The 13886-nt window shown below is 48.4% G+C and overlaps 5 protein-coding genes across 5 annotated transcripts; 2 read left to right on the top strand and 3 right to left on the bottom strand.

Annotated features, from left to right (window-relative positions):
* Positions 1–146: 146 nt before the first annotated feature.
* On the bottom strand, positions 147–2951 carry DFJ58DRAFT_793602 (uncharacterized protein). Its single transcript, XM_041390419.1, has 7 exons — positions 2826–2951; positions 2115–2774; positions 1870–2067; positions 1306–1818; positions 524–1258; positions 396–472; positions 147–343 (listed from the first exon to the last, which is right to left on the bottom strand). The coding sequence occupies exons 2-7, from the start codon at positions 2703–2705 to the stop codon at positions 325–327; spliced, it is 2133 nt and encodes a 710-aa protein (XP_041242811.1). The 5' UTR covers positions 2706–2774; positions 2826–2951; the 3' UTR covers positions 147–324.
* A 629-nt stretch (positions 2952–3580) lies between these two features.
* On the top strand, positions 3581–4335 carry DFJ58DRAFT_433826 (uncharacterized protein). Its single transcript, XM_041380386.1, has 2 exons — positions 3581–4204; positions 4264–4335. The coding sequence occupies exon 1, from the start codon at positions 3673–3675 to the stop codon at positions 4201–4203; it is 531 nt and encodes a 176-aa protein (XP_041242812.1). The 5' UTR covers positions 3581–3672; the 3' UTR covers position 4204; positions 4264–4335.
* A 1610-nt stretch (positions 4336–5945) lies between these two features.
* Positions 5946–7449, bottom strand: DFJ58DRAFT_433749 (uncharacterized protein). The gene is made up of 4 exons (XM_041380385.1): positions 7165–7449; positions 6990–7102; positions 6864–6938; positions 5946–6809 (listed from the first exon to the last, which is right to left on the bottom strand). Exons 1-4 carry the CDS (start codon positions 7292–7294, stop codon positions 5961–5963), a joined length of 1167 nt encoding a protein of 388 aa, XP_041242813.1. The 5' UTR covers positions 7295–7449; the 3' UTR covers positions 5946–5960.
* A 3014-nt stretch (positions 7450–10463) lies between these two features.
* DFJ58DRAFT_793611 (uncharacterized protein) lies at positions 10464–12407 on the bottom strand (the record flags this gene model as incomplete). Its single annotated transcript, XM_041390420.1, has 6 exons — positions 10464–10835; positions 10897–11012; positions 11071–11928; positions 11983–12057; positions 12109–12221; positions 12281–12407. 5 exons carry the CDS (start codon positions 12405–12407, stop codon positions 10917–10919), a joined length of 1269 nt encoding a protein of 422 aa, XP_041242814.1. The 3' UTR covers positions 10464–10835; positions 10897–10916.
* A 267-nt stretch (positions 12408–12674) lies between these two features.
* Positions 12675–13860, top strand: DFJ58DRAFT_746451 (uncharacterized protein; the record flags this gene model as incomplete). Its single annotated transcript, XM_041387463.1, has 3 exons — positions 12675–13205; positions 13255–13574; positions 13603–13860. Exons 1-3 carry the CDS (start codon positions 13106–13108, stop codon positions 13858–13860), a joined length of 678 nt encoding a protein of 225 aa, XP_041242815.1. The 5' UTR covers positions 12675–13105.
* Between the last annotated feature and the right edge of the window lie 26 nt (positions 13861–13886).

A 13886-nucleotide genomic window follows, 5' to 3' on the forward strand; every position in this document is an offset into this window, starting at 1 on the left:
AGGATGACATCGTACACCGATATCCGGTCGGTTGTGACAAACAATAGATGATCGGGCGAGGAAGTTGCATAAACGTCGCGGACCTTTCCTCTCGAAAGAAGTTGAAGGTCTGGCAAGTCCGTTTGCAGCAGGGCTGCACTGTGGGGTGAAGAAAAGATGTTTGTTTAGACGGGATGGCTGGGCTACTTCGGCGATCGCAATATTTGAAGTGGTGATGTAAGTACTCTAGTCTATATGCATGCGTGCGTGCGTTAGTTGTGTCTATATTCCTATTACTCCTGTTATGTTACAGGACGCCGTGAAGATATCTTTGAGGACTCTGCACTATACAGTCGGGACAAGCCTACAATCGTCGTCAGCACTTGAACCATGCAACCGACAATCAGGACACTAACAAGTCATATTTGACCAACTCGTCAACATCAATGAATGCTGCCGAGGCCATTTGACGGGCTTCTACCCACATCCAGACCTGTCTCGAGGATAAGTATCTGTGACAAAAACGAAAACATCCAGGATCTACCTTCAGCAACGCTCCAAAGTTTCCTGAGGGTAACTGTGTCATCGACTCTTGAGTTGTCATCTGCCGTCCGAGCTGTCGCAAAATCGGCAATGCGCTCTTGAACAGATCTAAACTCGGATCCAACTGTCTCCCAATGCCTTCAAGAAGTAATATTGAAATAACCGTATTGACGAAATCTGCCTCCATCTTGACATGGTGCTGCCGCACAGCTGTTAGAACATCTGTCAAAATGTCCGAAATTTTGATCTGCCCAAGTGAGAACGTTTTCCGTTTGATGCTCAGAACGATATGTTGCATCTTCAGCGCAAACGTCTCGGTGTCGATCGCAAGTTCAGGAGTCCGGCAACGTTCGACCATCAATTGACCAGCTCGGTAGCCATCAAACTCAGCAATGGCCCTGAAAAGATCGAGGAAGTTCTTGCGGTTTGTAGCGTTAAGCGTTGTCACGAGGCCAGCATCGATGAAGACGATTTCAGGAATGTAGCCCTGTTCTGATGAAATCCTGAGTTCCTTTTGCCACTCCTCACGGGAATGTCTAAGTGAGCGTAGTCGAGCTACAATTTGATCAGATTCCGGCGGGCCCTCGACAAGAACTTCGGCAGAGCCCTTTTGGGGGAAAAATGAGGAGTACATGCTCATAAGGAGGTCACGGGTGGTTGGAGGCTTTGTAAATTTGATCATGATGTTGCCTGGATGAAGATCAGAGTGCACGAAGTTGTCAAGTAGTAGCATTTTCTGCGGGACAATGAGTTAACGAAAACTACTGGAGATAATTCACGGACCAAGAAAGCATCCAATCCGACGGTTGCCAGTTGATCATCAAATGGCCCGCCTCCATTTTTCAAAAAGTACTCCATACGCAGAGCATTTTCGTATTCCTCGACAAGTAAGTCGGCAGTCGAAAACGTCTTCAAAGGACGTGGAAATGAGACGGCCACATTTCTCGAAGCAAAGTTATTTTCAAATGTCAGCAGGTTCTCTGCCTCAATTCTGAGGTCGAGTTGTCGACGCATCATTTCACCAAAGATGCTGACCTCCTCTGGGAGTGATAACCATTGCATACCAGGAAAAAGGGTAATGGTACGCGCAAAGAATGACATTATGGATAGGTCATGCGCGATATCCTTGGCGACGCGAGGATGTAGGACTTTGATGGCGACAGATGCAGTAGGTACTGAAGGCGGAGGGTCTTGCAGGATAACGGGGGCTAGTGACCCTGCGGGTGATTTAGTTTGCCGTTTTGGACCAAGGTAAGAGGGAGGTATAAGATCATGCTTGAGAGTTGCCCGGTAGACCTACAGGTAATGAGTCCGTTAGTAGCCCACAGAAGCCCGCGGTACACCCACTTGTGCAATAGCACCGACTCCTATCGGATTCTCATCAAAAACTTCGAACACCTCGTCGAATGGCCGTTCAAAAGCCCTTTCGATGATCTGCCTAGTGTGCATGAATGAATGTGGCTTGCCGCGCGAGTGCAAGGACCCCATTTTCTCGCAAAGTAATGAAGGGAAGAGATCAGCACGCGATGCCGCCCATTGCCCAAGCTGAATGGTCAGTGAGCGAGATGGATAGGACGCTATGGAATAGATACCTTGATGAACGTTGGCCCGGCGGTCTGCATTCTCCTAACAAGAAATTCGTACCACCAAATGGCTCCCCACTTGTCACCCTTATATCTACGTTCAGGCTTCCCAACAAGAAGCATAGGCATGGTAATGATGACAGGTATGAACAGATAGAACAGGTGAATGAATCTTCGTGCCGTCAACAGAGGTTCCCACAAGTGTTCCTGCAACAGAGATAATATCCGCGAGGGAATAGACATATGGGGTTCCGCAGGTGATCCTATTATAGGGTCTCTTGCGTGTACGTTTAAGTCGTGTTCTGTACACGGAATAAGGGTCGGCGAGGAAAAGATGGAAGGTAGGTGGAGCTGTTGGCTAGGATAGAGGTAAAGTGCGACACCGCCAGTCACGGGAATAAGCCATGCAAGATTGCGCCATAGCCGTGTGGGTGGCTTGTTAGGGCTTTTGAACGGCTGTAAACGAGAGGGAGCAGTATGTTGTGATCGCTGAAGGGTATGACGGACGCTCAACCCAGAACCACGGACGATACTCGGGCGGTAAGATAGTACTAGTAGCCGCATTTGTGAGGGAAGTGCATGTATACGCTGAAACTGCATCCGTGGCACTGAAACGGTACTTTTGTATTTCTACACGTTCGTTGAGAAGACACCGGAAGACACAGTGCTCTGCAAAGCAAATTGGTTGACTCGGCAATATTTTCAGAGCGAACAACTCACCGTCATGTACTAGAAGATTGGAACACACAAGCCAGATATTAGTGCTACGCACTCCAGTACAGTTGTGATGGTTCTGGATGACCTAGGCTGCGACAATTAATGTCACAACCTGGTCAAACGGCTTTCACTGGCGCGGCTGCCGACTTCCATCCGATTCGGGAAGCACTCCATGGCACGTGATTGATGTGCCATGGTCAATGCGTCTTTGATTCTTGAAGCTTGAAGCTTGATTGTTCACGAAAAACAAACGATAATCATACACTTGTTACGAAGTTTGTTCTAACTGTTGTCATTCTTGCGAATTCCGACTGTTGGTTATGTTGGTTGCGACTCACGCGTATAATAATCAGATTATTCTCTATGAAATATCGCTCACGTGACCGGGGATGTGGTGAATCTGAGTCTCTACTTGCCGGGCCACCACTACCTCCTCCATGCTATAAGATCACTACCAGCACCGGTATTGCACTGATAGGTGCCCCGAATCATCTGTGCGAAGTTCGAACGTTCAAACTTAATAAGTGGTTCGTTTCCGCGAGAAATTAGGAAGGAACCCGCTGGTCACTGCACCTGTACGTCTTGTTGCAAGTCACAACCTGGTCACTTCTTATAGCCAGACGCGCGCTCAAAGCTGCTCATAGCTTCAGATCTTCTAGCTGTCCATTTGCTTTGCCCATTCGTATCATCCGGCTGTGAGTCTACGAAGTTCTTTCATATTGAACACCTGAATTACTAGCTTCGTATCTCAAGTGACAATACCACGTCGCCTGCTTCCTATACAAGGCACTAAGACTCCCCACTCTACGTGTTGCATTATTTAAGTACACCGCAGGAGCGGGCACGATCAATGGTGGCCAAATCAACGAAGACACTCAAAGGTCAACCGACGCGCAAGCACAAGAAGCGTCGTCTCTCTCACAAGGATCACTTCGCCCGTCTCATGAAAGAAGTAGTGGAAATTGCCCCCGACGAAGTTGCTTCCACCTCGTCCTCGTCTGCCGCATCTACTTCAACCACTCAAACTGCTCTCGCCCCCAACTACTCTAATATCCTCCTCATTGAGAAATTCCAGGATGCTCTCGACACTCGGACAGCTGTATGCCGCCGCCTCGAAATCCTCGTGAGGAGCTCAACTTTGTATACGCCATCAGCACAAGCTCGTTTGATCAAGTGCTTACGGGATGACTACGTCCGGGGGGACAGAACGAGGAAGGTCATTGACAATCTGCGACATTCTGATTTCATCAGTGATACAAGCATGGTCAGTCAGGATGCAGAGTTTATTACGAAAGAGGTTACGGAGAGTACGAGACTGTTTTTCGAGGGAAGTAAGGAATTGCAGGAGATAGGAGATCAAATCGCAGCACAGTTCTCATAGTGTCAGTGGGTTTCCGTCTAAAGCACTATTAATGGATCTGGGCGCTAAAGTTCCCTGCAGGTCACGCGTTCTGTATGTCTCGTGCTCAGTTGATGTCACTTTCTTGCACCGAAGTATTATAGCATATATTCTACTTGCACTCGCCCGTAACCACCTTTCTGTATACACCAGAAACCATAATCAAGTCGCAGCGTTACGGGCCCGTCACTCTGCACGACAGCGTGCACCAAACCAAATAGCAAACCAGATCGTGGGAAGGCAAGGCATGCAGTAGGTCCAACCAGGACCTATTGCGTTGACAATGAGGTCTATAAACAAATTAACCAAGAACTGCGGAGTACTGAAGTGAGTTGTAGCGGGCTTTGCCACGCAGAACCCTCCGTGAGTTAACATGCTGAGATGGACAGATTGGTACCTATTGGTGAGTACAACTGCGTCGTGGTTTGCGGGTATGTGCTGAGCGCTGAGCGTTGAATTGTGTTGATTAGACTTTGACGATCTGGACAGATAAAAATCTTGCATCGCCAAAAATTCAAAACGTAGATGTGGCAAGCGCGTGCTACCGCTTGCCACCACACCGAGGAACAGGTCCATCACGCTCCTTCCCAGCGGACGGCCCGCGGGTGGAAGCACCGGATCCTAATATGTACCTAGAACGGCCCCCGTCCAATGCGCTCCCCGTACCATCATGCCAATAGCTCTCGCCCATCACGTTATCTGGGGCGATCGAGTCACCACGCGGAAATCTACAGGTCACACTCAGTTTTTCATGGCTCATGGCATAGAGCGCCTCTTGCTCTTCGATGTCACAGAAGCCACCTTCTTGACATAACTGCTCAACTCACTGCCGACGATCTTCTCGTTATTTGCTGTCACCAACTAGCCAAACGCGAAGACGACCTCTCCCTTATACATGCCCGCTTACTCAAGAGCTGTCTCGTATCCATCAGAGATTTTGAATGACGCTTCGCCACTACCACTCACAACCACAATTTTCTTCCCGGCTCTCGTTCTAGTCTTGGCAAGAAGATCGAAACTGCAAGTGCAAAGCTAGGTACTTTGATCCCATGTTTGTTATCTTGCGCACTCAAGTAGGTTCTTACAGGCTCGCTGAAGTCGATGGATCCATCTCCAAGCTCAAGTTTGTGGCCTCCCGCCTTATTCCGTATCATCCACGTTCCAAAACCTCATTAGAAGTCACTCAATTTCTCAACATTCACAACCTCACAGCGCTCTCTATTTTCACGCACGATACATTATTATACGAAGGGGTTTTTTTATTGGATAGATCAACTGAGAGTAGTTGATATTCGAAGTGGGGAGGACGCGCCCGACTAATACTCATGGAACGAAGCGCAAGCGTTCCTAGTGCGTCATCGATCCGAAGAGCTCTACTCTTCGCATCCTACACACTCGGATGTATCCATTTCTTTATCATTTATCTATGTCGCATTTTCACAAAATTACACAACGTGCAGGACACGAGTCTCGTATCTTTACTCGTCACCGACATCGCTTTGACACTCCGCCTTTGTCCCTCATCGTTCCTACCTTCGACATTTGAGTCGAACCATTCGTTACAATACTTAAAGAGCGCTGTAACAATCTGTATATCGTCAATTCCAGTGTGTTTCAACCCCAAGTCAACAGTCATAATCTCTCAACAAGTCTCGTATATTCAAAGTCTCTCGTCAAACGCAACGTCTTTCTCAATCAACTCGTATTGATCACATTCCCCATCGAACTCACTATCATCCTTACAGGTAGTTGCCATATCCATTGACCGGATAATTATTGTATGCGTATGAGGGTCCGACACAGCCAAGACCATTACACTGACCATCTTGCTTGCAGTTTCCAAACTGGCAGTTGCCGTTCGGATTTTGGACACACTGGCCATCAACCAAGTATGTCCCAGACGGGCAGCGCGGAGGGGGAGGAATGTTTCGGACACACTGGTCATTATTCCAGTATGTCCCAGACGGGCAGCGCGGAGGGGGAAGAATGTTTGGGACACACTGGCCATCAACCAAGTATGTCCCAGACGGGCAGCGCGGCGGGGGAGGAATGTTTTGGAGACACTGGCCATCATTCCAGTATGTCCCAGACGGGCAGCGTGGGGGGGGAGGAATGTTTTGGAGACACTGGCCATTGTTCCAGTATGTCCCAGATGGGCAGCGCGGAGGGGGATCAATGTTCGGAACACACTGGCCATCAACCAAGTATGTCCCAGGCGCACAGCACGAAGGGGGATCAATGTTCGGGACACACTGGCCATCAACCAAGTATGTCCCAGGCAAGCAACGCGGAGGGGGATCAATGTTCGGAACACACTGGCCATCAACCAAGTATGTCCCAGGCGCGCAGCACGAAGGGGGATCAATGTTCGGGACACACTGGCCATTGTTCAAGTATGTCCCAGGCGGGCAACGCGGAGGGGCAACGATCGGGACACATCGGTCATCGATCGAGTATGTCCCAGGCGGGCACTGTGGACGAGGGGGGACACAGTTCCCATTGTACAACTGTAAACCAACCATGCAGCACCCTCCGCGTGTACGATCATCTCCGTTATCGAACATCCATACTTGATCCTTGGCGCAGCACTGTCGCGAGATGTCGATAAGCGTGATCAACCGGAACCCACATCAAACGCATACCTTGGCTAAGTTTGCAGGCCTGTCGATCCATGTGAGACCACTCACATCTTCACAACACATCTTGGCTTTGGTGTCCTGCTCGGCCGCTCTCAGTGTCCGTCCCCGAAAATATATGTACGGACTTACCGCGTCGATATACTCGGTACCACAGCAGATTTCGAGTTCTTGAGCAGTTACCCGACGGCATTTCGATCGACCGCCGTCGTTGAAAACTATTTCCCAACCATCGGTGGGCAAGCCTGATGCGATATATCAATTGAGCATGGTTGTGAAGGTGTATTTGACCGTAGAATATTCCTACCTGATTGCCTAGCTTTATCCTCACAGGTACTAGAAGAACAAAACGAAACCTGGAAGGCTGCCTCAGCGTATTGAGAGAGCACGGCCAAGGCCTGTGAGAGAGCTAAAGTAGTTACGACCAAAAGTCGCATTGTGGTGAATTAGTTATCTGGAGGATTTGCAAGGTGCGCATTTATACTTTCCCGAGCGCTCTCTTCTGCGCACCTTGGGGGATCATCGTTATACAATCATCTAAATGGAGGTTGTTCGGTTCCCAACTTGACCGGTCAACCGGTCAAGGCTGTGGACCTAGCCCTACAGTTAGAGTTTGAAAACAATGATTGGCACGGTCATTTCGCATCCCCGAACTTCTTAACGTGGACAAGATAATCCCTGCGTAATTCGAATTACTCGTATGTCGGAAATATATCAAGTACTTACTTTCTAAAGAGACGAATCAGAAACGTACTTGATAGGCTGTAATACCGGGATGAAGGACAAGCGCTCTGGTTAGTCCTTTGCCTTCATTGCCATGGCCCACGACTGAGCGTTTTTACTAGAGGGCATTGGCATCACGCTGGAATTCGCCAACTTGTCGCTCCCCAGTGATCTCAGCGCCATTACAACAATTATGCGAGAGAGAGAAGGACTACTGCCACGCCGTGACATGATTAATTGATTCTTTACATATATGGTCATACCTACAGTTCTATTATTATCTATACATGTCACCTGTGCACGGTGACCCGTAGTACCACCCACAGCTGACGGCGCACCTATTCATAAATTCCATATCACTCAGGTGACAGGGAAGAACGATAGAAGTCCTATGTATCCCCGATGTTCGACCGTAACTAAGTTCTCAGTGAGGCGCTCGAGTAAAAATACCAACTTGGTCAGTACCGGGTTTTGACCAACGTGCAAGAAATCAAGAACAAACAACCCACTTGATCGTCACTGCAGTAAGAGTCAGGTTCCTTCCCAGCTATTTCGAGTGTGACTCTCAGGCTCTTATAGCATGTAACATCTGGCCAAATACAACATCACATCATGTTCCTCGACGTTGTTCTCACCTGAAGCGGAGGGGACCGCAGATAGGTTATTCCATACCAAGAAACCCCGTCTGAAAGACTGGGAAGTTCTAAGAAGTGCTGCCACCTAAGGCAGGTGTACCGTTGGCATTATCTGCCACAGGTGACAGCCAGTGTATTAGCTAATTAGGTGTGGCACGAACGTTAACACGAACGGGGCTTTAATAATGAATTCGGGTATGAGGTCCCCGATTCCTGATCAGATCGATCAAGGGCTGCTCAATTAATATTCTAAGGCCTGTTACCAAATGATATCGCTTAACGTTCGGCAGATACCCAGCCCGCCCACTCCGTTCTCTTGATTATCGAAAGTTGTTCGGTGCAGGAGAAACTATCCCTAGAGGAGTTGGGCTTGCCCTGCGAGAGTTCAACTTGTCACTGTGTTGGTTGCAGCATGCTTGAATTCACGCGCTGTATTGGAGGTCGTGGCTACGGCAGCGTTGTGGACCTTTTAAAAATGTCACTATGGTAACCTGCAGTTATCACTCGGACCTTTCTCACTGGCAGTTCCTTCGAACGTCTTCGAACCCTGGAGGGTGGAATAACCTCACATCATTCCCAACAAAAAGACTCCAAACTCTGCTCAAGTCATCTTCGCTTCAGCTTAATGACGTAGCCATCACCGAGGTGGCACGGCCTCAACATATCCTCCCTCTCCCGCATTCTTCTCTTTCTTTAACATCAGCTTTGTTGGTTCGATATCCTCCTCGCTGCGTTTTCGACATGTGAACTTCTTGCATTTTTAGTGTATTAGCTATCCTTTATCGACACTTTGTAACAAGCGCAGACTTGATAATATATATACAATATTCAACCTTTGGGCAGGTTAGGATGTGGGCCCGCAACGTACCCGCTGCAAACATCCGTCGACAGCTTCTGCATGACTCCAGCAACACAATGCCATCATACTGGGTGATACCAAACTAATAAATTCGCGCTGCAGGCCCTATACTGTCCCGAAGCTGCAAGCTTTATATCCGAAGATATATGGTGTGCATATCAGGCCACCACCGTGACGAATGGCGGCAATAAGCAGATTCACCGCAATTGACAACCGTGACGGCGTGAAATTGACACTTCTAGGTGGCATCATGAGAGGACGAGCTTTTGACGACTGAGGGGTGCAGAGCATTGTTATTCACGTGTCACTGCCAGGGCATTGGCATTCATGATTGTGATTCCACGCATACCTACCGTGTATCGAGAAGTATAACTCGTCAATGCATGCGTTTTTTGCTCACGCCATTCATTTTTAACAGCGATATAGACCTATTGCAGCGGCCCATTCATTGGCACAACTTGCAGGCAACGTACACCAGCACTGCGATTCCCAACATTACGCTAAACATTGTGATACACTGCAACAACCAGTGCCCCGAATACCATACCATTCACGCTAGTGCCATCCTGCACACTTGTTAATGCCCTTCGACCGGATATTAGAGGGTTACCAGAGCCGTGTCTGTGGCCGCGGCATACTATACACAATTATATCACTGCACTCGTGACTAGCGAGTTTGACGACTCACTTGTTCTACTCCACCTCACCTGTGTTCCCATCTCGCAGTCAAGTCATTACTCTCAACGGTGCACTATGTGCATGATGATAGCCTAGGCGCCACCCAAACCTCAGTCTACCGTGACTCAACCTACAATAAGACACTCTGACCCATCTTACTGCCTCGAGCAGGCTTCGTAGTTATGTGCTGAGTTACCCTTCTTTTTGCTTTTCCAGAGAACCCCTCTTCTTCTAACTCTCAAGTAAAGCTCCCCCATTCTTATCGCATATGCACTTCATCACACCAAACTCCAATCTTCTGTAGTAACTTTCACTGCTGTCATCCTGCGGCTCCAGGGACTCAAGGCGCGCGTTCACGGGGGGAGCCGGCGTGCGGGTAGTGGGGATACACGGCTGAGGATTATATACTGCTCGATTATGGCTGCAACGTTAACTGGAAGCGAAGATGATGAGCAGAGTTGGAGTCTTTTCATTGCGAATGACAACAGGTTACCAGACACCGCACCATTACCGAGTGTCTGATTTCTGAATGAGTTCCAGTTGTCGGGGTATTGCGGCGGGCAAATCAACCATTTCCGACATCCTTGACTTCCAATTCTTGTACGGGAGGTGCCAGTACAACTAGTTGGAACCAAATGGCAAAGGGAAATTAGCTCAAACATCTGCGTAGGAGACGTTGCTCCCAGATGGAACCCTCGAGGGGAAGAAGCTCGGCACCCTTTTCTGTAGATGAGACGAAACTGAAATTGTCATACATCTTGTTGTCTCGCGTCCTAGTACACTGGCCCGTTTATCCCTGACTCTCTTTCTTTTTACTGGATTTTTTTTGGGTTTAATGACCCTTCTGCTGGCCGATCAGACATAGTACATATAATGTTGACTACAATCGGCATTGTGTGCAACTTCCGTGAATATTGAATGCGCTCCAGTTGACCGTAAGTATCACAATCTGTGGACACGACAATAAGGGTCACGATCCAACAATTCCAGATCAGACTGTCATTTGCTGTACAGCGGGCAAACGTAGCCATCTTGAAAGATGATGGTGTCGGATTGAACGAGAAAATCTGGAGCCAAGGATGGCTAGAATCAGAGTAAAATGGTTACCAAACAGAGGGCATCAAGTCAGAATGAAAGTATGCACAGTATCCAGAGTCTTCAGCCTCATACAGGGTAGATGCCGAAGGTGAGGGGGACCTCATAGTCGTCACATGTCACCTCAGAGAAACGAAGTTTTGTGCTCACTTTAGGGTTGGCCCACTGATGGACGAATGACATCATTTAGTAAAAAAAATCCTTCGAAAAGGAGCAAGCTTACGAATGTCACTCCGGGCGTGGCCAGTGAGCCAGTAAACCCCAATCCGCCGTTAACGGGACCACCGCGCAGTCGAATTCCGCATTCACTGCCGGCACAAGTAGGGGTGCCCGTGAACCTGCCGGCCTTGTTGGCATCAAAGGTGAAACCCAGATGCTCGCCATTATGGGCATTATCAATCCACCCTTTTGTCGACTTCGGATCCGTGTACCATCCATGTTGATCTTGGAGATAAAAGGACTCGTTCATCTCAACCTCCTTTCCATGGGAGCAATCATTCGTTGATTTGCATACTTTGAAAGGGATATCGTCGAAGAAGCCGCCTTTGACGTACATAGTGTTTTCCCGTACAGTGCCGAGTTGTAGGCCATCAGAGAAGGAAAGGATATAGCAATGACCATGTTTGATGCCTAGGTATTTTCCATGTCCACAAACCGGATAATTCGTGCATGCGCATGAGGGTTCGATACTGCCATGACCATTGCCGCACGTCTGAGGCAATGAGACACACTGACCATCTTGCATGCGCGTTCCAATCGGGCAGATGCCATTCGGAAGTTGGATGCACATGCCATCATACATAAATGTCCCAGGCGGGCAGTGCAAAAGAGGGGAAGCGATATTTAGGACACACTGGCCATCGTTCAAGTATGTCCCAACTGGGCAGTGTGGAAGGGGAGCAATGATTGGATAACATTGGTCATCGATTGAATATGTCCCAGGCGGGCAGTGTTGAGGAGAGGGGGGAGTGTACGGAGGGATACACCTCCCATTGTGCATGTGTAACCCAACCATGCAGCACCCTCCGTGCGTAGGACTGTCTCCATTATCGAACGTCCATACGTGATCCTTGGCGCAGCACTGTTGTGAAATACCGATAAACATGATCAAACGGAACCCTATTCGAATGCATACCTTGGCTAACTTTGCAGGCCTGTCGATCCATGTGAGACCACTCACATCTTCACAACACTTCTCGTCTTTGGTGTCCTGCTCGGCTACTCTCAGTGTCCGTCCCTAAAAATATATGTACGAACTTACCACGTCGATATACTCAACACCACAGCAGATTCCGAGTTCTTGAGTAGTTATCCGACGGCATTTCGGTGGACCGCCGTTGGCGTAAACCATTTCCCAACCATCAGTGGGCAAGCCTGATGCGACACATCAATTAAGAAGGTGGATTTGACCAAGTATTCCTACGGAATCTTACCTGATTGCCTAGCTTGGTCCTCACAGGTAGTAGAACAAATCGGAACCTGGAAGGCTGCCTCAGCGTATTGAGAAAGCACGACGAACTCTTGTGAGAGAGCTAAAGTGGTTATGAGCAAAAGTCGCATCGTTGTCAATTGGTGCTCTAGAGAAGTTGCACGGTGAGCATTTATGCTTTCCTAGCGCTCTGTTGTGCGCGCCTTTCAGGTGGTTACTGTAGGGGCTCATCGTCTTTACAACGTCCAAATGGATACTAGGGGCCGGCGACGGGCGTTGCCGACTATTTACCTTGCTCCGGCGACTCTTGCGTTTCAACCAATTTTTCTCATCCTCGACTTTATTCTGGAATATAATACTACTACAGTCCTAGAAAGGGTTTTAGTCATTCATCTCATGCTTGCCTGGTAGTGTCACTAGAAAAAAGCGAGGAAAGTTGGTGAGCAAAACATCTAATATTTAAAGATCTACATGACATTGAATACTCAAATTTCCCAACTTGAATAGACAATGCAAAGATCTTTGACGTAGAGTGGAGGCTTATCGACCAATATGCACGGCGTATCTGCTCCTTCACAGTCTCCGACATTGAGCTAGACATGATAGGCAATCAGTTCATACAGCCATTCCTTTCTGCACCATTATCAACGCTACTCTTGCCGAACCTTCGTAGTTTGGTTTGGCGCGTTGTCCGAAAACGGTTCCACCCGCTGTTGTTGAAGCTCTACATAGCTTGCGGGGGCTTTTCCGTCTTAACGCAGGGTATTTTACCTTGCGAGAGCTTCTTCGCTTGGCTTCTTTACCGTCATTGAAGTTTCTGAACTTCGGCATGGAGGAGGAATACGATTACGAGGAGCAGCACCACTCCACTCCAATAATGTTCTCGATCAAGTGCACATCACTGCATTATCAATCACTGTATCACGAACGTCCGTTTCCTGTCATGTCGATCAGTGTCCATCAATTCCAGCGATTTAGACGGTACAAAAGTCCTGTATGATCCACTGGATATCCCAGGCCTCATTATTTCCCTCTCGGAGTGCTTCTCTCCTGCTCTTGAGCCACTTCATTTCCACTTCGAGTTCGAGTTCTTCACCTTCATCGATGAACGCATACTTGCTGATCTCAGCTTTGCAGTTGGATTTGACGCGGTTGCCCCATTGTTGCCGTTTATTTGCTTGACAAACTTACGGCTCGACTGGATATGCACTTCGGCCATCGATGACGCCTCACTCAAGACAATTGCACAATCCTGGCCTCAGCTCGAGACCTTCTTGTTTGGAAATGCGGCTCACTGGGTGATCCCACCATCTCTCACCTTCATAGGACTTGTCTACCTCATACATCATTGGAATGTCCTTTTGCGTATGTCAAGTTGACATCAACAGCGAGCTGTTTTCTCGAACCATTCCAAACAAAAATATCACCAAACTTTCTGTGGGGATGTCTCCAATCGTCGATTCCGTCACTGTTGCGAGTCAACTGCGTAGATTCCTGCCCAAGCTGACTTACGTGAACTTCCTCGACTGGCTTGATGATGACATCCCCACGCCGCCACCATTTGAACATCTTGAGGAAGGGTAGGACAGGGTGAATGAGTTACTGGAGGA

Source organism: Suillus subalutaceus (genome assembly GCF_016647625.1).
Source record: "Suillus subalutaceus strain FC151 chromosome Unknown DFJ58scaffold_69, whole genome shotgun sequence".
Lineage (NCBI taxonomy): Eukaryota > Fungi > Basidiomycota > Agaricomycetes > Boletales > Suillaceae > Suillus > Suillus subalutaceus.